This window comes from Artemia franciscana, chromosome 4, assembly GCF_032884065.1.
Source record: "Artemia franciscana chromosome 4, ASM3288406v1, whole genome shotgun sequence".
NCBI classification, from domain to species: Eukaryota; Metazoa; Arthropoda; class Branchiopoda; order Anostraca; family Artemiidae; genus Artemia; species Artemia franciscana.
In genome coordinates this window covers 603,538-628,598 of record NC_088866.1, presented here as the reverse complement: position 1 = coordinate 628,598, position 25,061 = coordinate 603,538, and the positions used below count along the sequence as shown (strand labels likewise).

Here is a 25,061-nt window from a genome sequence, read left to right as displayed (position 1 = left end):
ATGAGCTAAAATGACAATGAATAATTAAGTCAACTCAGACGGATAGAAATTTCTTCAAAACAAAGAATGCTACTGTCCCTATTAACACTCTAATGCTATTACGTCATTTGTGCTTTACAAAAGATTAACATATTTTAAGTTTTTTCTTTTATAATTATATAACATTGAAAAGTGTCTCATAAAATTTTAATCTTCAATTGCTAATAATTCCAATAATGAGCAACTATTTGAGCAGCTTCCTCGGCTGTTTCTTGTGTCATTTTAAGATCTTCCAGGAATGAGTTTTCTCGTATATCCAGTTTTCAATTTATTTGCACTAATTCGACACACGATTGACCAAATAAATACGTTATGTGACTGGATGAAGTTAGAAATACCTCACCTAAGTTAGCGTAGCTTGGTCTTGTCCTACATGATATTCAATAATCGCAAAAATTTTTGGTTATAATTAATTCAAAAAGATATCATTCTTCGTTTGGCTATGACTGATTAAAAAATACTATTCTTTTATAAACTAGTCAATCAAAAGATCTAGTTATATCTAGTTGTGTCATGCCTACCACGCCAAACAATAACTGATCAACTTTTAATGACAATCAGAATGCAAAATAGAAGAACTAGAATATTCGTTGAACAGCTAACAAAAGACTTTTCTAAACTGACAACAAATTGTCCAAAGTTGACCGAAACAAAATTTATACAAAGGGAAAACATTACTGATAAATTTAAGCTAATCTACACTGATGAGGGTTACGTTCCAGACCAAGAGTCTGATGCAGAAACTGTAATTTTTGAAGAAACAATAAAGAGAAAAAAGGCAAAAAGAGTACGGGATGTGCAAGAAAAATTTAAACATACAGAACTGAACAACCACCAGTTCCATTTTGCCAAACCAGTACTGAAGTTCGATTGTCCTGGTTAACCACAAGAACAAACTTACGCTGATCAGGTTGAAGAACACTGTCTGATATCTGTGAGAAGATGAAATTTGCTCGCTTAAAGAATGGCAGAAACATTGGAGGACCTCCACAAGCAGTCGCACCATTTCGACGAAAAACAGGCGAGAAGAGTACGGGAGGTGCAAAAAAGGTGGAAAACAGTTTCAAACAAAACTGCAAAACCGCCAGTCCCATTTTATTACCCAGTATTGAGGTATGATTGTCCTTGTCAACAACAAAAAATAACCCATGCAGATCAGTTGGAAGAACATTGTCTGACATTTGGGGAAAAGATCCTATTTTTTCAGTTAAAGAATGACAGTTACATTGGACGACTTCAATAAGTAGTCGTACAACACAGCTCAGCATAATAATATGTTTTCATTGGATTTCTGGATTAACATGTGATTGATTCACTTTCACAGAAAAGAGTACGTTGGATCATGTAAGAAATAGTAGTTTCACTTGAAAACCTGGTAGTTTTACTGGAGAATTAACACATGATCGATTGCGTGGAATCACTTAGATATTAGTAGTTACAGTCAAACCACACCATCAAGCCACAGTCAAACCACACCGAAAATCACACCATCGCATTAAGCGTATCAGAGAGCCCTATAGCAAAAATTTCAAGCTCCTATCTACAAAAATGTGGAATTTCGTATTTTTTGCCAGAAGACAGATCACGGGTGCGTGTTTATTTGTTTTTTTTTTGTTTTCTTTTTTTCCCAGGGTCATCGTATCGACCAAGTGGTCCTAGAATGTCACAATAAGGCTCATTCTAACGGAAATGAAAAGTCCTAGTGCCCTTTTTAAGTGACCAAAAAAATTGGAGGGCATCTAGGCCCCCTCCCGTGTTCATTTTTTCCCAAAGTCAACGGATCAAAATTTTGAGACAGCCATTTTGTTCCGCATAGTCAAAAACCATAATAACTATGTCTTTGGGGATGACTTACTCCCCCACAGTCCCTGGGGGTTGGGCTGCAAGTTACAAACTTTAACCCGTGTTTATATACAATGAGAGTTATTGGGAAGCGTAGAGACGTTTTCAGTGGGATCTTTCTGGTTTGGGGGTGGGGTTGAGGGGAGGGGGCTATGTGGGAGGATATTTCCTTGGAGGTATATGTCATGGGGAAAGAGAAATTCAATGAAAAGGGCGCGGGATTTTCTAGCATTACTATAAAAAAACAATAAAAAATAAACATGAAAAAGTTTTTTCAATTGAAAGTAAGGAGTAGCATTAAAACTTAAAACGAACAGAGATTATTACGCATATGAGGGGTTCTAAAAATACTTTAGCATAAAGAGCGAGGCATTTAGGAGAAGATAAATACCTCGCTCTTTATGCTGAAGTATTTTTAGTAATTTAAACTATTTATTCTACGGCCTTTCTGAATCAGGGGTTACTCTTAAAGAATTGGGACAAAACTTAAGATTTAGTGCAAAGAGCGAGGTATTAACGAGGGGACAAACCCCCTCATATACATAATAAAAATATAAGAATATAAAAGTTTGTTACGTAAGTTAATTCTTAAGTTACGTATATTTTCTACTAATAAAAACGTTCGTTAAAAATTAAAAGTCTTAGTTGCCTTTTTAAGTGGCCGAAAAATTGGAGGGCAACAGGGCTCCTTCCCCACCCCTTATTTCTCAAAATAGTCTGATCAAAACTAAGAGAAAGCCATTTAGCCAAAAAAAAATAACATGCAAATTTCATTTTAATAATTCAAGTGTGGAGAGTCAAAATCAAACATGCATTAATTCAAAAACGTTCAGAAATTAAATAAAAAAAACTAGTTTTTTTTAACTGAAAGTATAGAGCCACATTAAAATTTAAAACGAACAGAAATTACTCCGTATATGAAATGGGTTGCCCCCTCCGCAATCCCTCACTCTTTACGCTAAAGTTTGACTCTTTGCCACAGTTCTACTTTTTAAAACAATTAAAAACTTTAGCGTAAAGAGCGAGGGATTGCGGAGGGGACAACCCATTTCATATACGGAGTAAATTCTGTTCGTTTTAAGTTTTAATGTCGCTCCTTAGTTTCAGTTAAAAAACTAGTTTTTTTTTTATTTAATATTATACAAAGTACTCTTAACAGAAGTCCTTGGGATTAAATAATCTTGGCAAAGAAAACAACGACTCTTACACTTACTAACTTTCGAAAAATCGTTCGGAGTTCCGAGGCTAATATTCATATTTTGTTGCATTAAAAAAAACTTTAAAATAAAACCAAATCAACACATCATCCAAATCAAAGTCCAAAAAGCATGCCAATGTCAACAAATATGTCAGTAAATATGTACATCTGAAAAAAAAAATAACTGCATATGTGCCATCTCCCCAAGAGTTAACAAGAGTGTGGCATTTCATTAATGTAGGGTTTATCTGAGGAGCATACCTTCTTGGTAACCCCTGGGAAACATTTTTGGTAATTTGTCATTAACTTTGTTTGAAACAAACAAACCTTTGAATTAACATTTACACACGACACAACATCGTGCCAACTCTCAGACGTAGAGAGTCCTGTTAGTCTGCTTGACACCATTCTTATAAACCTTGAAAATCCTGATACTGGGTCGAATCTCTTATTAATTGATCTTTTATTAATTAATTAATCTTTATTAATTGATCGAGGTAATTACTGATTGTATTAATTGATCCCTTTTTAGTCAAACTTGTTGCCTCGTTTTTGACAAATGGTTCTAAAGTGCTTAAGTATAAATATGTTTATTCCGATCCCCTTCCTATCTTTTGTGGGGTCTCCCAGGACACCCTGATAGGTCCCATTTTATTCCTTAATGTTTAATAGCTTCATTACTGACCAAACATAGCGATGGAAGTATGTGGACGATGTGTCTGCACTTGAGCTTTGTCGACGATATATTAAAAGCTCAAACATTACATTACTTGACGATGTCACACAGGAGGCTTCTTTGTCGAAAATGAAAGTTAACGCTAATAAATCGTCAGTTATGATAGTTAATTTCTTAAAATAACCCTCTTCTTTCACAAACCATATTCCTCCCAAAATCTCTGTCACGTGCATTAAACTACTTCGATTGAAAATTACCGCTGACTTGAAGTGGGGTCACCATGTTCAAAACCTCCCAAACAAACTTCCCCTTCTGTTCCCTTTCTCAAATTTTGTTAAAATTGTCTTGTCCCCCTAAGAATGTTCTCCAACAAGTTCTTTTATTCGGCCAATACTGGATTTTGCTTCTCCAGTGTGGCATTTCAGTCTTTCTTCAGAGTATATTTATAAGAAAATGTCCAAAAACGAGCACTTAGAATCATAAATGGTGAAGGGAAGGTTCCATAACGATATCTACTTTGTAAGTTGAAGCTCACCACGCTGGCCGAGAGAAGGAACCTCCTTTGCTTTCGTTTCGGTACCAAGAGCCTGTCTGTTCCTCGATTACATTCCATCATCCCCGAACCCTACCTTCCCACCTGTAACAGAGCGTCCCGCATATAATCCCGAAAAATTCCCAAACTGACTCCCATCTCCTTCAAACATGAAAGATATCGGGAAGATTTTTTTCTGAGTTTTGTTGAATTATATAATAGCCAGGAAAATTAGTCATTATTTTTATTGTTATCAACAAATTTTTATTTTTTGACTTAACCAAGTGTTGACTTTTTTTTATGTATTTTGTACAATGAATTATGTTTGAAGTGAGCGTCAAGTTCTGTCGATGATGTATTTATATATTATATATATATATACATGTTGTGATAGAAATTTTTAAAGTAAAATTCTATTCTATGTTATTAATATCAGGATCTGCGTGCTTTTGTAATTAAAAAAAATATAATAAAAACGAAATCTAGCCTAAACTAACTGAAATGTTTAGTATAAAGAGCAACTTCAGAGATTGATGAATTATATCAAAGAGCGAACTATAGCCAATAGCAATTAAAGTATTTAAATAAATCATTATATGCATGATGATACAACACACGCTTATATTTCGACAAGATAACTTAATAAAAATATATTTAGAAAATTTATTTCAGTGGTTAGTCATTTTAGCATATCAATAAGGGACACACAAAAAGCTTCATTGGCGACACAAAAAAAGCTAGCAAAATAAAGTTTCTAAGAGCGGAAATCATAAATACATGAATTTTTTTTTTGGCTGTGAAACTATAATAAACAAAACAGACAATGATGTGCTGTTGTTATTGGTAAAAATAAACAACTGTTTATATAATTAAATAAACAACTGTGTAATACTACCACGCCTTAATAAATAGTTTCAGAAAATGCCATAACTGTAGATTCTAGAGCTATTTTCCCACTTGATAAATCAAAGGAAATGATTAGTTAATAATTTCATAAATTAGCGTAAAGTGACAGATATTGAATAGGAGGTAATCCCATTCATTTACGTAATAATTTCTGTTCGTTTTAAGTTTCCTATGATACTCCTCACTTTCAGTTGAAATTTTTTTTTTAATTGAATTTATGATCTTTTTTAAATAATACCGGGAAATCCAGCTCCCGCTCCATTTAAAATTTCTTCCCCTCGCGGTAAATCCCTCTATGTAAAGTTCTTCCCACATAAAACACCCCCTCTTCCCCCGTCAAATTTTTTTCTAAAAAGCTTGGAAGTTCACCCTCCTGGAACTTCCCTCCACATGGAGAATATTAGCATAGAAAATACCCCCAGCAGAAAATTCGCCCCCTCCCCGAAACATGTCTGTCTACTTCCCAATAAGAAATACTGTACATAAACAGTAAACGAACTTCTGACTTATAAGCCTTCCCCCAGGGATTGTGGGGGATATGTTGCCCTCAGAGACATAGTCAATAGTCTTTTCAACTACCCTGAACAAAATGACTATCTCAAAATTCTGATCGGATGACTTTTAGGAAAACAGGTGGCTGGGAGAGGGGTCAGTTGCCCTCCAATCTTTTCGGTCACTCAAAAAGGGGATTAGAACTGTTAATTTCCGTTTGAATGAGCCATTCCTTGATACTCTAGGACCATTTGCTCGATGTCATCAAACATTGAAAAAAAATAATACTAATAACGAATAAACACGCATCCGTGATCATTCTTCTGGCAATAAATGCAACACTCCACATCTTTGTGGACGAGAGCTTGAGACTTCTACAATTGGGTTCTCGGATCCGCTGAATCTCATGGTGTGATTTTCATTAAGATTTTTTGACTTTAAAGGGGTTTTCTTCCCCTTTTTTGAAAATCTGGAAAATTTTCCAGATTTCCAGCATCTATTCATTTGTTAACTATGAATACCTGACAAACAAACGTATTTATTAAACATAAAAGCTCTAATTTACAGAACCACGAACACTATGCGTAAATTATAGACTATTTATAGCAGCATTATAGATTTATTCGTCACAAGCTTTTAAAAACCACCAAAGGAGGGGTAAAATACAAGTGGGTGGTCAAATTCACCCGGGGTAAAATACAAATAAACGTGTCGAAAACAAAAGAGCGTAACTAACATTTTCATATGATTACAGAACAGTCGAAAAAACACTTCTAAGCTTTTGTGGGCTTTAAAAGGGGTTTACAAGGTAACGCTGTAAAACAGTTTTATATCTACTAATATATCCACTTATATTTTATATCCAAATTTAGAATATTTTTATAATAAAAAAATGTTTAAATAATTTTTATCAACAGTAACGGTGCAAGGTCACGGTAAGATTTACAAGCGGTAACGGTAACGGTAAGAAAATATATATATATATATATATATCAGGGATTTAGGAGGAAATCAACTTTGTAAAACTAATGAGCTGCATATATTCTGCTTTATGATTCTAAGTCCGACATAGATTAGGGAAAATCAGGGAGTCACGCACCCACTAAAAAAAATGACACCGAAAAAACTACGGCTGCTACAAAGCAGTGTACTATTCAGTGGAGCAGCATAGATCTCTACGTCAGTTCCTTCAAGGTTATTAGGATATTAGGCTGAGTTCAGACAGGTGTAAAACGAAAACTTCTTTTCTAGAAAAATTCTTAGTAGAGAAAAAATGGCAAACAAAGATACTTATAGGGTCTAAATAATTTCTTAGACACACTACTTCTGCACTCACAGATTAAAGAAAGAAAAACGGGTATAATTTAAATCAAACAGTGGAACAAAACAAAAGAAAGGAACAACAAAAAACCTCTAAATAATAAACTTTAAATTAAGATAAGTTTATATTAAAATGCGAGTTTATTTATTTATTTGTTTTTATTTTTTTCTTGTGTATCGTTTTTGTCTTTTTCTTTAGATGATCTAACTTCTTTTTTTTCATTGCGACAGGTTTCCGGACGTGGAGTCAAAATATTCGGATTTTTATTATTTAAAGTTTTGTTGTTGTTTTTTTCTTATGCATTATTCATATATTTATGCATTTAAATTAATAATTAATTGTATTTGAAATATACCCGTTTTTTCTCTCTTTAACTTATAAGGTCTACGGAAAAAAAATCTATGGAAACAGTACGAAGCGCGCATCTGCAAAGCATATTTGCAAAAATGTAGCGTCAATCGATCAAAACCATCTTTAATCAGCGTCCCATATTGTCTGTCAATGGACAGTAAACAAAAGTTAAACTTCCTCTAAGAGTGCGTTCAGACCTCGGACTTCTGTTGACTATAATTAAACTGCAGTCGTATTCAAGTATTTTACATTCCGCAATCACAGCAACTTTGATCATTCTACCCTCAAATTTTTGTTGAATTTCCATAATTGACTGAAGCAAGCGCAAACTCAGTGAACTACCCCGGTTTAGGGGTCAAACGCAATCTAAGTGAATTCAGAATTATAAAACTCGAGGCAGTTAAACATGCCTCTAGCATTTAAAAAATGAGCCATACACAACAATGATGGCAGTCGGTAATTTGTACGTTACTCTGGTTCTCATTGGATCCGTATCTTCTGTTACCCTCGATGGACCCATTTTTGCAAGGATAAAACTAGAACTCGTGTTTACCTCCCATCCCCACGAATATAACTATGTGTTCAACAAAAAGGTGGATTTCTCCATCCATTTCTACTCCTGTCTTAAGGCCAAGTTCAACAAAAGCTCTTCATCAAGTTCAATAAGAGAAGGATTAGAGGAGGGTGGAAACTCCGGCGCGAAAAAACCTTCACCTGGATGCAGGATTTTCATACAGCTCTTATGCTCGTGAAAATAAACCCTAAATATGTCTACGAAATTACCAAAAGTAATAAATTATCTTTGGTAATCACCATAACATAAATTTTACAATAGCCAAATGACGTTAACAAAAAGCAGAGAAGAATTGTTTTCATTTCGTTTTACAGAATAATTCCACATTCCTGTTTTTCATACGTCAAATATCGATTTTTATTTTACTCGAGTTGCTGCATCATTGGGGGGAACTCATTTTCATCACCTAGTTTCAAATGATCAAGATTGCCAGGTGGCGATTCAGCAGCCAGAGCTATTTCTTTTGTCCTTTCTCGTTCAGCATCTAGAAATAGAAATGTAAATTAGATGAAATGTTGGAAAATAAATAGTAAAAATATAGTAAAATAGTCAAAATTGTTAGCAGAAAGTGCAATAACAGTATATATTTGCTAGTATATAACAATATACAGCTACATAGTTTTTTTGAATTTGAAAATAAAAAGGTGAACAAGTTTTAATTTTTTAAATTGAAACTAAATTTTTCTTTATTTTTATAATTCCCAACAATAAATTACAAAAAGAAAAATATCTAAAAAATAAACACTGACAATATAGTAAAATAATCAAAATTGTTAACAGAACACGCAAATAATAGAATTATTTGCTAGCATAACAGCATACAGTTACATATTTTTTTTTGAATTTAAAAATAAAAAGGAAAAAGTTATATATATATATTTGACCGCTAGTAATATTTGACAGGTAGCCCTTATGTTTATGAAGACCCCTCCGTCTCCGTATTTCACAATTAATTCTAACACACAGGTTTCTTTAGGTCTCTCTATAGGTCTCTCTATAGATCACACATAGGTCTCTCTATAGGTCACACATAGGTCTCTCTATAGGTTTCTTTATGGGAATGTGTCAGTGTTTGAAATTTTTTTTTTTCATATCTTGGAGTTCATGGAACAACTGAACGGGACCTAAATAATCACGATATTTCACTTTTATTGCTGCTTACTTTTATTTTCAAGAAATGATTATAAAGATATGGAAAAAATGAAAATTTTTGATTCAATTTGCTCACACTTACCACCAATTGCGGCCTCTACTTTATTTTAACAAAAATAAAATTTCAAAGATTAGAAAATGAATGAAACCGTTAGGTTATTTATTTGGAATTTCGGGTCCCTAAAATTTGTGCCCAGGGCAAGTGGTCCTCCCCCCCTAAGATCCGTCTCTTGAGGGGGTTCATGTTTTGGCTCGTTTCCAATGCAAAAAAAAAGAACAAAACAAGCACTCATTGGTTCGTTAACAGCAAAGAAAAAGACGAATAAAAATATAAATAATAAAAAAAATCCACAGCTGAACCATCCCAAGAGGCTGATGGGGTAGATTCGGAGGGGAATGGCTCCCTTAAATTATGATCATAAAGATAAACAAATAAATATAAGAAACTGGGATATTAATAATCTAGTCCTAATTTAGGCTAGCAGTGTGGGAGACACAATCGTCTTTTTGGAAATATTTTTCTGCTAAAACTGTCGGTTTAAGACAAGATGCCTTTTCATAAAAAAGAAAAAAATCATCAAACGAATATGCAAAGCCAATCCCCACAAGGGGCTATGTGGCCTATAAAGAAGGGGAGTGATCAAATAAACGAATATTATTATAACACTAACTAGTAAACAATAAATAAATAAAATATTCGTTTAAAGTGAAACGGAGACTTTGAAATTGCGAATTGGTCAGTGAGAGGCTCTACCGCTATGAAGCAGTAAATGCTGGAAAATTTCCAGATTAAATGTCGGGGGTGGAAGGGAGTGAAAAAAACGTGTACGATACGTAGTCTTATTGTTTTAAACTCACTCACTAATATCAGTGTCAAAATTTTGGGCATTCATTTCGAATTAATGAAACATGAACATTCAAATTTTACAGAATACCAAATATTTATATAGGTACAATTTAGGCTGCAATGATGCATTATAAGTTTAAAAGAAATAGTAAAAAATTAATACAAGAAAAATATGAACATGCATGTTTTGACCTAGGATATCTTGATCTAGAAAATGAGTAAAAACTTGCTGAAAACACAAATTAAAAACTTAACAAACTTAACAAATATAAGAGCTTCAAGATATAGCTTGCCTTTGAAGGTGCCCTTGTCTTTGTAGATCAATAGATTGGTCATATTAAAATTTGTATGGCCCAAAATCTTTGTAAAACTTAGCAAATTAGTTTTACACATTTATTTTCCCAGTTCAACGTGACAACACTGACGAAAATGCAATACCCCCAAAAAGCTTCACAACTCTGAAACAAACAGGAACGAATTCTTATAAAATAGGGTTTTAAGGCATGTATTGACCTGAGGTGGGTCCACGAGAGTAGGAATATTTTTATTTTAATGTCCTTGGTACTTTAAGCAGTTAACTTGGCTGAAAGGGTGCTGGAGTTGATCACTGCGAAACCAAGGATCGGACAATGTAAGCTTTCCTTTAAGTGTATGCGAAAAGTCTACAATTTTTGGCTATCATAATCAAACCTTTATAATAATAATTATAACAGTAATTTTGGCTATTATAGTAGTCTATTATAATAAAGTTATCATGATATATATATATATATATATATATATATATATATATATATATATATATATATATATATATATATATATATGTATGTATGTATGTATAAATGGTTGCCATAATAGGAAAGGAAACCCTCTACTGCGGAAGATTTATTTATTTATTTTTTCTTCATTTTTTCGTATGTCATGTATAGCCGTCCTCGTCTTAGAACCTACGTTAATCAATTCATATTAACATAACTTACATCATGGCTGCGAGAATTTCCCCAAGCACCAATTTTCTTTAAATCTTTTCTAGCGACCTCTACCAACCCCATTCGTAGTCGGAATTACTTTCCATTTGGTCCTAGATGGATGACCGAAAGAACGACGATTAACCGTCTGTCATCCTTTATCCACGATACGCGCCCCAACTATCTCAATCTTTCGCTAATTACAGCCCTAGAAAAAGGGGTATAACTATATTTTTCAGTTTACTTTTTGAAATATGGTCAGTCCAACGGATATTCATAATTACCCGTAGACGATTCTTCTGGATCCCATCTTACAAATCCTCCTCTGTCTTCCGAAAAACAAAGAATGGGGACTATACTCAATCATTTTACTTGTGCCAATTCCATTAGACGTCCTGGCCGAGTGGGTTGGTGCGCTGGATTCGGGATCCCTTGTCTGAGAGGACGCGGGTTCGAATCCCAGTGTACCCAATTCTTCAGTTTGGGACGGGGGTCAGTGGCGTGACTCTGTAAGCTTAGCCAGAGTCGACCCAGCTCCAAATGGGTACCTGGAGAAATCTGGGGAAGGTAAACAGGAAGGGTGTGCGAAAGCACAGGATGGCTGGCCCCCAACCCCCCATTGCACTTCCTGGCTGAAGGGCCAAGAAACGGAGATCAGCACCGCCGGTACGGACTGTAAAAGTCTAATGCCGTATCCTTTACCTTTTTTTTTACATTTAATTCCATTAGACAGTGAACAAATTCTATTACTCTCATTTTTAACTAAGTGCTTCTAAGTTTTGAAGCTTTTTAAAGAAGATTTTGTTTCCATAATTAGTTCGTGCTAGTGAATTGTATGTAAGGAGCGACTCGGCCAAATAGTAACCGAAATTCTAAAAAAAAGAATCTTGATGAAAATTAAAGCATCAAAAGAATTGAGTTTTTATACTGATTCCGAATATATAAATTCTTTAAGTTTAATGTTATCCATCAAAAGTTACGAGCCTGAGAAGATTCATTTGATTTCCAAAAATAGAGAAACATTCCAAAAAAGTCAAGTGATCTCAATTAAAATCACATAATCATATTCAGTATATCAGAGATCCCAAGTGTAGTAGTAACAAGCTCCTATCTACGCAAAGATGGAATTTTGTATTTTTGCCAGAAAAAAAATCCCGTTGGAAAGCCTTTCTTTGCCTAAAGAGTACATCTCAAGAGTCTTAAGTAGATGATGATAATCTCAATGAAGTCATCTGTAAAACTTATCGAATTTGGCTAGCGATTTTGATTTGAATATTATTGTTACGTGGCTTTTCCAATCATAAATGAGTTTAATTCCTGACATTAATCCATGCATACGAAAAAAAGTGACATATCGTAGGGGTTTTAAGACCTTTTCCATTGATACTAGGCAGTCTTGTAAGAGTACACCATCTTTTAGGTGCAAGGTTGTTGCAGAATGAATAGACGGGAAGTGATTTCATTTTTCAGATTATTTCTTTTACCATTTATTTTCTTCTGACTGTTTACCGTTTTTAGTCTCTACTGCATTTTTTTTATTACATCTTTATAACCACCTAAATTAGTACTTGTCAAAAAACATTTCTAATTGCGATTCAGAGGAAACAGTGAAGAACCATGAACTTTCATTCAAGGTAAACGTTCATATACAACTGGTTCGCATTGTGGCACTGAACAAAAAGAAGTTGAAGCTAATTTGACTGATTGCGGAAAATCGTAATGCAAAAAAGTGAGTACATGCTCTAGTCATATGGAAGGAATAGGATCCGCATATACTGAACTGTTCTATATATGCCTCCCACTGGTAATAAATTAAAAAAAAATTTCATTATGTTATATTAGAATTTTGTTATATTGAATGTTATATTTGGTGTGATGATAATCAGGCGCAAATGAAACTCATTTAGGGGAAAGGAGGTTCGTCAAAATAACAGAAAAAAACAGTATGAGTATTGTATGGAGTTGTAGAAACTTTGCAAACAAAGTTGGATCTGGAGGTCAAATACGAAATAACTTCTATTCGTCATAAGTTTCAATGTTACTCTTTACTTCTAGATGAAAAAAAACTTGTCTTTTTAATATAATTTTTCATTAGACCATTCATTGTAACTGTTGAAAATTTGAGAATGGGGGGGGGGAGACCCTTAGGACCAATTTGGGATAGAAAAAATTCTCTTAACTGTTTTGAGAATTTTTACAATTTTCTCAAAAAAATTCATTTTTCATTCCTAGATTGTACACATCGTCTTTGCATACTTAAGCCTTACTGATAACAAAAGAGCTAAATCAAAACATTTCAGAAACACTGAAGTATTTCCTTAACACAAATTAAAACATATAAGCACAGATTAAAACAATTCCCAGATTGAGTAAAAAAAAAACATCACAGAGCCAAACAAGATAATAATAACAGAAACCGTTTGAACAGAAAACGAACCGTTTGAAGCCCAAGAAAAAGCAGCGTCAGGCAATAGCATACAGCATCAGCAACAAACAAAAGCACAGTCGGGGGGGGGGGGACTAGGGAGGAAATCCCTCCCAAAATGGGGAAGAAACCCTATAACTGTATCTGCTATTTTGTTATGCAATTTTACTACTAGCCATTTATTGTATCAAACAACAAGACTTAGTCACTATAAGAATTTGTTTACTATGAGATTTAGATAACACAGAAATTTACTGAATGTCAGACCTATTCATAATAAGACTTATGTGGTTGGCTGGTTGAGCTTAGTTAATATAGAATATTTTTATAATATGTGGTTGTCTAGGATGCAATTGGATATGGATGCAGTTCAGAGCAAACTGTTTACCAGGGGAGGGGGATCTTTTTGGAAATTTAGGGGAAGTACTGAAGCAAAGAAAGATTGCCCATTTTGCAATGCGGACGAGGGTGGCCTATGCTATTTTCACCTGAGGTGCCACAAGCTATCTTGAGTTAGGATCAATTGGCTGGTGGAAAATTTTGATGAGTTACTTCTTTTCATTCTTACATCAACAACTCCAATAGAGGATTGCTACAGCTGATATCAACCTTTACAGAGCTAAGTATTGATAATTAAGGGTTCAAATCAGCTGACCCAAGCCAAGCTGAGCTATTTCAGACTAGTCAAGACGGCAACTGTTCGCCTTACAATTCTTTTTCACTTTGCTAGGATTAGCAGGGAGATACTTTCGCACAATCATCACCGGAGTCATATTTTGGGTCACCATATAATTCATATAATTACCAAGCTGAGACCATTCTCAATGCAATATTACAGGACTATCTCATAGCCCTTCTTTTTCTTGTTGTTTGGATTAGTTTAGAAGCGTTTTGGCCTAATCTCATCACCATAATCAGATTCTGACCCCTGCAGACCCCTTCAGTGGGCTGCTGCATCTGGGTCTGAACTCTGGGTCCCGTATTCCCGCATGTGAGATCAATCCCATAGCGCCACTACAGCGCCATCATAAAGTAAAACTCCTATAATTTTTCTTTTTTTTAAGAGGGGTAAGGATTGATAATGACGCTCTCTGATTGACTGACCTAAGTTAGTTTCTAGCAAAAAAAATAAAATCCAAACTTTAAAAGAAAAGACGCAAAAACTAAATACTAAAGAACGACGAAAGAAGCAGAAATTGTAAAATAAAAAGAATTTTGAGCTTTTTTTAAATTCTTTAATTTTTAAACTTCTGAATCGTTACTTTTTAAAGTCTACGCCATTTTTAGCTTTAACTTTTTTGTTTTTAATTCTTTTTTTTTGCTTATGCCATGGATAGCTTTTGTGCGCACGGATAAAACAGGGTAAATTTTTCTTCTCAAGTCGCAAGAGCCAGTAATCCGAGTTTTTATGTTTTTTATTCTTTTTTTTAGTTTCTTAATTTTTTATAAATTTCGTCAATTTTTTGACGCTTGTAAATGTACATTTAAATCTTTCATCTATCGTAACCAAAAATAAATATCTTCATCCAAATACCGACCATCCTAAAACTGGGATTAATGATACAGATGTTTTGCGCTAAGCACGACAGATATGTGCACACGACAATCGTAGTATGACCCATTGTTTTGACAAAGAAAGAGATAATACCCGACCTTCTTCTGCTTTTTCTGGGGATACCACTCCTGTGAACAACCGGGCGTAACTTTTTAACGAACCTACAAGTAAATGCTAATTTAAGGAGTGTTTATAAAACAGGACCGAGGGAGGTGTGGCTTTCGGCAAAATCCACGGCATTAATTGCTCGGAGGGGCGGGAGGGGAGGGGTTTACTTGGAAGTGGGGATCTTCAATTAAAATTATAGACATCCTAACGCAAAAAACAGACGACTGGTTTTAATCATGATAATTCTCCAGTACAAACAGCCCTTTCCGTGCTCCAGCTTCTGACCAAAATTGGTACGACCACTCTGTCCCACCCACCGTATTCACCCAATCTTGCTCTCTGCAACTTCTTTTCAAAGAAAAAAACTACTGTATTAATTAAGACTTTATATTATATTAGTTAAGACTTTATATTATATTACATTAAGACTTGGCCATCACGATCTTTTTACACTGCGGCGATTGTCATAAGTTTTTTTTTTATTGCCTACATAAATATTCTATTGTTATGGGGTAGAGGTCGTTCTCTACAAGGTTGGGTTTAACACTGCAGACATGAAAGCCCTGATACAGTGAAACTGCATTTTGCGTGTTGCACATTCCTTTGTATGTGTTGTCATTTCCATGAGAAGCACTTCCCTTATTCAGGCCAACTTAAAATGTCTGATACATCCTAAAAATTTAGAAATGTCACTAATAAGGGCCAATAAGGACAGTGAGACCACACTGAAGGCCACATCTCATATTTTTGTACTTTGAAGGAAATGTAAGTTAGGGACTTCAGTTAAATTATCAGTTATACTTAAGTTATTAGTGAAATTAGTTTTTCTTAAGCTTATGCTAACATGTATATGTATTTCAATAAATAATCCGAGACTGATCACGCAACAAAATATAAATGCTTCTGGTTATCCCTTCAACAAGGTAATTAATACTAATTCAACTTAACAAAAACTAAAAAACATAAATTCTTCCTTTTTTCCTTTTTAATTTTTTGGTTTGATATTATCGCAACACAGCCTCCATTCCAATTTTTCTATTTTTTGCTAAGAAATTTATGTTTAGTGTCTGAACATATGAAATATAAAAATTTTACTGATGTGTAATATTGAGCCAAAGTATAATTTGATGCTGGAGCCAATTTTGATCGGATATGTTTGGGGGGAAAGGGGCATTGAAGGGGGATTGGTTGCCCCTGCGATCACTTTTGACTCTTAAAAAGAGCACTAGAACTTTTGATCTCCTATTGCATGCCCACACCGAAGTTTATAGAGCCATCCCTCTCATAAAAGTACCTTTGGGAAAAAAAGACAATAATACATTGAAGCCTTGTGGCTCTTTACTAATGGCAACGCTAGAAAATTGCCTCTGATAATACTAGAGCCAAATTATAATCACAGCCGTTGGCAAAGATTGAATAAAACAAGAAATTTCAACTGAAAGTGAGGAGCAACGTTAAAACTAAAAACGAACAGAAATTATTCCGTGCATGAAGGGGTTGCCCCCCTCCTCAGTACCTTGCTCTTCACGCTCAAGTTTTCAGCACTTAAAAAAAGCTTTCTATTCTAATTGAACAGCCCTCGTGTTTCAGGAGTTGTTCTTAAAAGATAGGGACAAACAGTGAAACTTTACCGTAAAGAACAAGGTATTGAGCAGGGGGGAAACACCTTCACATACAGAATAATTTCCGTTCGTTTTGAGTTTTAATGTTGCTTCTTACTTTCAGTGGAAAAAAACTTGTGTTTTATTTAATTTTTGACCATTTTTCAAACAATTACTGAAAATCTGGCTCAAAATCTATGAAAAATTCCCTCCGCTTAGGAAAATGCTCCGTGGAAAGTCCCTCTCTCGTAAAATCCACCAAACCCCAAAAAATTCCTTCCGGACAATTCAATTCTCTCTGAAAATTCCCCCTCCCTCCGTCAAATTTCTTAAAGACGATTCAGCCTGAAAAATTTCCCTTAACATACTTTCATTTGAAAAAGACTAAGTTCTAATCGTTATTTTGATCACTCCGGAAATCACCTCTTCCGGGGAAATTATTTCCCGGAAGTACAAACACGCTGAACATTTTCCGCAGAAAATTTTCTGGAAAATCTCCACATGTAAAGTTTTGTAGGCAAAGATAATGTGAGACAAATAAAAAAAAATCGTTTAAGAAATCTGTCAAATCTACCCTGTGTAAAATTTTTCCTCGAATGTTCACCCTCGGAAATTACCCTCCAATGGGAAAATTACCCCATGGGAACCCACCCCAAGCATAAAATCCCACCTTTAAAACGTCTGTATACTTCCCAATAACAAATACTATGCATAAACAATGGGATTTTTTTTAATTTAAAATACCTATTTTCCAGGGGCTGGAAGTGGTTTTCATGGTATATCCAAAAATATAGCTTCGGGACTTTTCAACTACGTTGAACAAAATGACTATGTCAATACTTTTGATCAGATGATTTTAAGAAAAAGGGCATGGGACGGGGGCTAGTTGTCCTCCAATCTTGTTGCTCACATAAAAAGGACACTTTCAGTTTCCATTCAAATGAGCCCTCTCCCGATGTTCTAGGACAATTGGTTTGACACGATCACCCCAGGAAAAAAACAACAAATAAACATGGATCCTCGAGGATATGATTCTCTGATACGCCGAATCCGAGGTGTAACTTTCAATAAGCTTCTTTGATTTGTAAATGGTGTTCCTCCCTTTTTCAAAAATCAGACAAATTTTCTCAGGTTCGTAACCTTTTATGGGTAACACGAATCTTAATAAATCTCATATATTTAGCATGACCATAACAAGCCAATTCTTTCGATATCATTCCGTTTTCCGTTATTGATTCTTTTAAATTCTCATTTTTAGAGTTTCGGTTATTATTGAGTAGTGTCGCTCCTTATTTGCAGTTATTATGAATTGTTTAAAAAGACAAGAAGTATGAATGATTTTCTTTCTTTTTTTGTCAATTTTGTTGTCAAACTTGGAAGAGACAGAAGAATTAAATAGTTAACGTCCGAATCTTGCGTGGAGCCTCGAGACGCTTACTGCTGCGAATCATAAAATAGGTTGAACATGTGAAATTACCGACTGCCTCAAAAGAATTCTGAAACTAGTAAATATGAATAAAGGCACCACCTGATGGACTTGTACATGATATTAGATCTGTCACTGTTACGGTTTTTAGACTGAGGACAGGTCATGCCAAAACCCGTTCAGTTTTACATAAATGGGGAGAGTTAGCTCGCCTTTTATGATTTTTGTAATGAGTATGATGATATTAGGCATATTCTCATGAAGTGAACAAAATATGAGGTACAAAGAAATTTATTTAGAAACCAAATTATAAAGTATTTTATTGCATTTACAATGAGAGCAACCCTAGGTCAGGCTAAGTCCCCTAAGTCGGTTCAGACACAGACTATGTTGTTGTTGACTAGGTAAATAAAGAGTTGTAATCTGCATTACATTCTCTAATTTTTTTAAATTATAATGTATTGACTTTTATATTCATTGTATTGACCTTTTTATTTCGTATTTACTTTTCTTTTATAGATATTTTAATTGTAGTAACTGTATTAACTTCTATTTTTACTGTTTGACCTTTTTATCTATTTATTTTTTTCTGGTATATTAGCCTTATTTAAATCTGAGTATCTTTCTATTCACAGATATTTTAAGCAATATTAGCAGAATAGAGATGTGATATACATACTAGTCCCAGTGATTTAAGCAAGAACACTCTGTACAACGTCTTAGTACTCTCCCAAGATGTCTTAAGTGTTGACGTGGCCTGTGCAAAAATTTTATTGGTGTGTTTCTAAAAGTGACGTGGCTTCAAAAGCCCAAGTTTTAAAAGAGGGTCGTACGTATACGAGCGATTGATCCGCTCAAACGTCAACTAAACCACAACAACAACAAGCTAGTGAATATGATTGGTCTGAAGGATCGGCACTGGAAGTCCGATAAGTGCATTCGTACAGAAAAAATAAGAAAAATGCTTAGAATAAACAGAGAAACGAAGGCTACATAGCCTAGGTCTACATAAAGGGACCTGGGCCTGAATTTTCTATTGCAAAAAAAATATCTTTTCCGTTATACGTATACAACGTTTAAAACGTATTGGCAGCTTTCTTATTGCCTCTACTGTTATCTGTGCCTACTTGATAAGCGAGGGATGCAACGAAACGGACTCGAGCAAGTCAACGGTCTTTGATCGTTGAAATAAGCGGTACCGTTATACAACGGTATAACGGTATTGACTTGCTCATTTCAACGTACCGTTCAACGGTATTGACTTACCGTTTCTTTGATCGTTGCAGTGTGATTATAATGCATTATAAACCTTCTTAGTCAAGCTAATAACTACAGAGCTGATGAAGACGCAACTAAGTTTATCCAGAAGTGTATTTTAGAATAAATACAACGGGAATGCTGTAACAAGGGATCTTTGGCAGTGGTATGAGTATAACGAAAAGGACCCTACAGAAGGGCATGAAGTTAGCACTTTAAAAATGACTCTCTATTTGCTCTAGCTTTTCTTCTGCAAATTTACCCAAATAAGGGCTGTTAAATAGTTTCGAAGAGTTAAGCTTAATACGCTAGCTTAAGACTGTTAGTCCATCTTGCAAACAAAGATGAATCCTTATGGCAGATTATATCCGACGAAAGACATGGGCATTTTTGAGAATTAAGCCTTAAATTTGGTGACAGATTTTGTTTTGAAGATGAAATCTGGTTAATTTAAAATTACATTGCTTTAGTTATATTCTCTTGTATTGCAAGAATCATTCTGGACTCGAAGTACGCTTTAGTAAATCACTACTTTTTGGCCATTTAAATCAGTCATTTTATTGCCAACAGAGAACCAGAGGTACATAAATGATAGTTTTAATTTCATCATATTTTTAATAAAATTTTAGATCTTAATTGATTTTAGTTAAATTCAAATTTGATTACAATTAAACTAAAATTAAATAAAAACTAACTTGAAATTTTATTAGAATAAACTGAAATTTAATTTGAATCAATTAAAGTTTATTACCTTTTAAACTAATTACAGTTTTTACAGGCCAAAGGCAGTGGTCAGCAGGCAAAAAGGTTTTTTTAAGTATCTATTACCGAGTATTTTTCCCCGATATATAGGTGTAAAGAAGTATTCCACAGAAAATAATACACCTTGGCGAGAAATCTGCCTTTAAATGATTCAAAGTACCAAGGAAATCAAAATGGAAATATTTTTATCCGGCGAGCTCATCTTACTAATATCCGACAACCACTATTTCCTAAAAAATTTTTTGCTTGTTTCAAAATTATAAAGTTCTTAGAGCAGTGCTATATCTTCGTCATTGTTGCTAGGATATTCTGGATTTTACGCTTGAACTTTAAGCATAGTCCAACTCAAAAATTTACGCAATGTATGAATTATTGGCACTGTATTTATATAAAATTTGGCATAGTCAGTTTGACACTAAAAGATGAGAAGTAAGAGTCATGAGAGCAACAAGTTTTTGCCATTGTTCTTGATGTCAAGAAAAAAAAATGTTTGGTTTATTATCATTTGATCTTATTTTTTCACTTTAAATATTATTTACTCGATTATTATACAAAATAATAACTGTCCTATTTTCAATATAGTTAGATTATTAAATTTAAACTAATCAACTTTAATATAATGTGTTGAAGGCCTCTTTTCTTAACAATAATAACGATGACAAAATGCTGTTTTCATGACTCACATTCATTTCGCCAATAAAAGACGAGAACGAAGAGTCATGAGCACAAAAAGTTATTTGTCTACGTTTTTAATGTCAAGAAAAATAACCTTTGGTTTATTGTCATTTGGTCTTATTCTTTTTTTTGCTTTAAGCAATATTTACTTGATTATTATACAAAAAATGTCCTAGTTCTAATATAATTAAGTGATTATATTTAAAATAGTTAAATTTAATATAAACTATGAAAGATCTTTTTTCTTGACAGCAAAAATGATGACAAATTTTTTTTTATTATCACCCATAGTTAGTTCCACATTAAAAGATGTAAGCAAGTTCGACACTAAGAGTATATGGGAACAAAAACTCCCTTCACTGGACTTCAGAGTAGGCTGACTACAAAATTCTATTGCCATATAGAAGTCGGGTAAGTTTTAACAACTATTCATTTACAATTATTACCAGTTATCTTCACTTATTTACAAGGTGGCTAATCAGCTAGGCATCGAGTTTCGATATGGCAAAAAGCATCGGTCCTTAACCCCTTTTTAAGGGGTTTATGTATATAATTATTTTTAAAGTACCAAATGAAAGAAAAATTAATGCAGATTAAATTCTTTTGGTTTGAGAACACGTATTTGTTGGACTGAATTCAAAAATAAGAATTTGTAGCAATTTTTCTTTGAAATTTTTTCTAGTTAATAAGTAAAAAAAAAATCAGACGTTTTGCCGATTGTAGCTATGTATCTTTTCAATATTTCTAACGTGATACGTGTTCATCTTCTAGCTTGTCTATTCTCTCCCCAAAAAATCGAACTATAAACCGAAAAGAAGAATTTTTAGAGTAATCGACCAAAATCTCAACAATACCCAGCTACGAATTGCATTAAATCGTAAAGAGAGCATTAGCAGCCATCCATAATTAGTCCTAACAACATGGAGTTAAACCAACCAGCTAGAAACGCTTTTATTGGCAGCCAAAAAAAAATTTCTGAGGAATAGAAGGAATAATTCGACCTTGACTTACTGACGGTAATTTTTATTGATCTTTTACTGACAATGATCGACATTTCAGTAAAACTACAGCAGCACTGGTATAGTATAGTGAAAATTTCGGTAAACATGGTAAAACATGGTTAATCCGATCGATTTTTACTGATCATGATACTTATCCCGATAAAACTGCATTAAGATCTACAAAGCTACAGGACATTAGTAAACTATAATAACATTTTGGATAAATATAGATAAAATATGGTATATTTTTTTACTGATCACAGCCTATAATTTGATGGAACTGCAGTAAAATCTACAAAACTACAGATACATTGATAAAATATAATAAAAGTTTCGGTAAATACAGTAAATGTTGTTTATTTTTTACTGACCATGGCCAATAATCCCGTAAAACTGCAGTAAAATCTTATAAAACTACAGTAACACTAGTAAAATATAATAAAAGCTTCGGTAAATACGGTAAAATACGGTAAATATTGTTTTTTTAACGACCATGGTCTAAAATTCCGCAAAACTGCAGTAAAATCTACAAAATTACAGCAACATTAGTAAAATATAATAAAAGTTTCGGTAAATATGGTAAAATACGATAAATATTGTTTATTTTTACTGACCATGGTCTATAATTCTGTAGAACTGCAGTAAAATCTACAAAACTACAGCAACATTAGTAAAATATAATAAAAGTTTCGGAAAATACGATAAATATTGTTTATTTTTACTGACCATGGTCTATAATTCTGTAGAACTGCAGTAAAATCTACAAAACTACAGCAACATTAGTAAAATATAATAAAAGTTTCGGTAAATATGGTAAATATTGTTTATTTTTACTGACCATGGTCTATAATTCTGTAAAACTGCAGTAAAATCTACAAAACTACAGCAACATTAGTAAAATATAATAAAAGTTTCGGTAAATATGGTAAAATACGATAAATATTGTTTATTTTTTACTGACCATGGTCTATAATTCTGTAGAACTGCAGTAAAATCTACAAAATTATAGCAACATTAGTAAAATATAATAAAAGTTTCGGTGAATATGGCAAAATACGGTAAATATTGTTTATCTTTTACAGACCATAGTCTTTAATTCTGTGGAACTGCAGTAAAATATACAAAACTATAGCAACATTAGTTAAATGTAATAAAAGTTTCTGTAAATACTTAAAATACGATAGATATTGTTTATTTTTTTACTGACTATGGTCTATAATTATGTAGAACTGTAGTAAAATCTACAAAACTACAGCAACATTAGTAAACTATAGCAAAAGTTTCAGTAAATATGATAAAACACGGTAAATATTGTTTTTTTCTGACCATGGTCTATAATTCAGTAGAACTGCAGTAAAATCTAAAAAACTCACAGCAAAATCGGTAAATATAGTAAAAGTTACGGTCAATATGGAAATATTCTGGACAAACACAGAGAACATTAAAACTTCACATTTCTAATATGAGCCAAACGGAATGGTTAATCACCAGGTCAATATAGTTTTCTCAAAAACAAAAACAAATTAAGACACCTTAATATTCCGTGTATTTCTAATTATATCATTCCCATTCGTTTTCCAACTTTGTGAAAAAAGGGGCAAAACTTAAAAGGGATATCAAAGATGAGACAAACAAGGAAAAATTACCTTCACTTGGTATCCCTTGTGGATTAGAAGTCACTGGATATCCTGGGATTAAAGGTTCTTGGCGATCGACATCCGATTTGCCTTCAAGTCTATGCTGCTTTATTAAATTGCATTCACCTCCTTCTTGTGGATTGATTCCATAGATGTAAACCCCGCCTTCTTGAGACATCACTACAAGGCGTAATGTCTTTTGGATTCTATATAATAAAACATGAAACTCGTGACAGTTAATACAATTAAAGCCAATAAACAAACTATACAAAAGATAATACAAGGAAGAAATTTAGAAGACAGTTAATTGCAGAAGAAATTATTCATACAAAAGAGTTATTGCAGAAGAAGATTTTAATATTAAATTCAAACAGAAATTAAATCAAGATGGCAAAAAGCCCTTGTTCTCACTGGGAATCGGTATCGACTTTTCAGAAACAGAAGGATGTTGGATGATACCCAAAAGTATACTTTCGAAGCCAATTAACTTACTGTTGCTATCAAACTGTTTTAAATTATTTACTCTCAATAGTTAATATATTTCATTTCATGAATTCTGTTTTATCCGGCTCGAGAACGTTGAAGAAAAAATAACTCTCCTTTTGGGTATTGAAGGGGGAGGGGGCAAAAATTGAATGTTTACCATTTTCATTAAAAATAAAAAACAGAAATTTTCACTTTCCTGGGTATCAATTGAAAGGAGGGGGGTGCAAAGTATAAATGCTTGGCATTTTCATTAAAAAGAAAATAAAAAAACACAAATGTTCACTTCTCCTAAAATTCGTTACGATTATTCCTTGTTAAAAATTTATATCAGGAGGGAGAGGGTGGCTAAAAAAAAGGTGACTATTTTCAGGTTATAATTTTAAATTCTTTAAGGAGTGAGGAATTTTCTGAACAATCAATCTTTGATATATATATATATATATATATATATATATATATATATATATATATATATATATATATATATATATATATATATATATATATATATATATATATATATATATATATATATATATATATATATATATATATATATATTATTCCAGAGTTCAAATGTAAACTTATTTTCGGACATATTTTCTTTTTGTGATAAAAAGATTGATATACAGTGCAAATAGGAATAAATTAAATTTAAATTTTGGCTTTTTTAAACTATTCTGTTTCTCCTAAAAATACCACCAAGAGAAAAAGAGAGAATATTTTCTCAAAAATTCCATGGTAAAAAGTGGGTTTTTACTCCATTGGTTTACATCTATGACACGCCAATCACATAATTCCTCATTTATAGAGATAGAACTAGCCATACTCTGTTAAAACCTGACTGGTTTAAAAAAAAACTACCGTTTGAAATTCTAAACCAGTAAAAAGAACGAGAAATTTTGAGTCACAAGATTTGTTACATGTAATACCTGTGTTTCTTTGTGGTGCTGTGGCTCTAGTATTTTGTAGCTTCTATTTTTCATATATATATATATATATATATATATATATATATATATATATATATATATATATATATATATATATATATATATATATATATATATGTTTCAATTTTTTCTACTTTTATTTCTATCTTTTTCTAGTGTTTGTTTTTATTATATTATATTTCTATTTTTAGCTAGCATTTTTTAGCCTATAACAAGGCTAAGAAAATCATTTTCAATTTGTTTTTTTTGGGGGGGGGGGGGTTAAAGATACACA

At 33.2% G+C, this 25,061-nt stretch overlaps 1 protein-coding gene across 2 annotated transcripts in view; it reads right to left on the bottom strand.

Annotated features, from left to right (window-relative positions):
- Positions 1-6,203: 6,203 nt before the first annotated feature.
- The window catches only part of LOC136025820 (WD repeat domain phosphoinositide-interacting protein 2-like), a 50,585-nt gene continuing 31,727 nt past the window's right edge, over positions 6,204-25,061 (bottom strand). The window contains exons 7-9 of one of the 2 annotated variants that reach the window (XM_065701811.1): positions 23,358-23,554; positions 14,980-15,042; positions 7,215-8,415 (exon numbers count right to left, since the gene is read on the bottom strand). In XM_065701811.1, the coding sequence (XP_065557883.1) occupies positions 8,294-8,415; positions 14,980-15,042; positions 23,358-23,554 (382 nt within the window). In that variant the 3' untranslated portion in view covers positions 7,215-8,293. Of the gene's footprint in view, positions 8,416-14,979; positions 15,043-23,357; positions 23,555-25,061 lie in introns of both variants that reach the window. The other variant, XM_065701812.1, reaches the window with a different exon arrangement.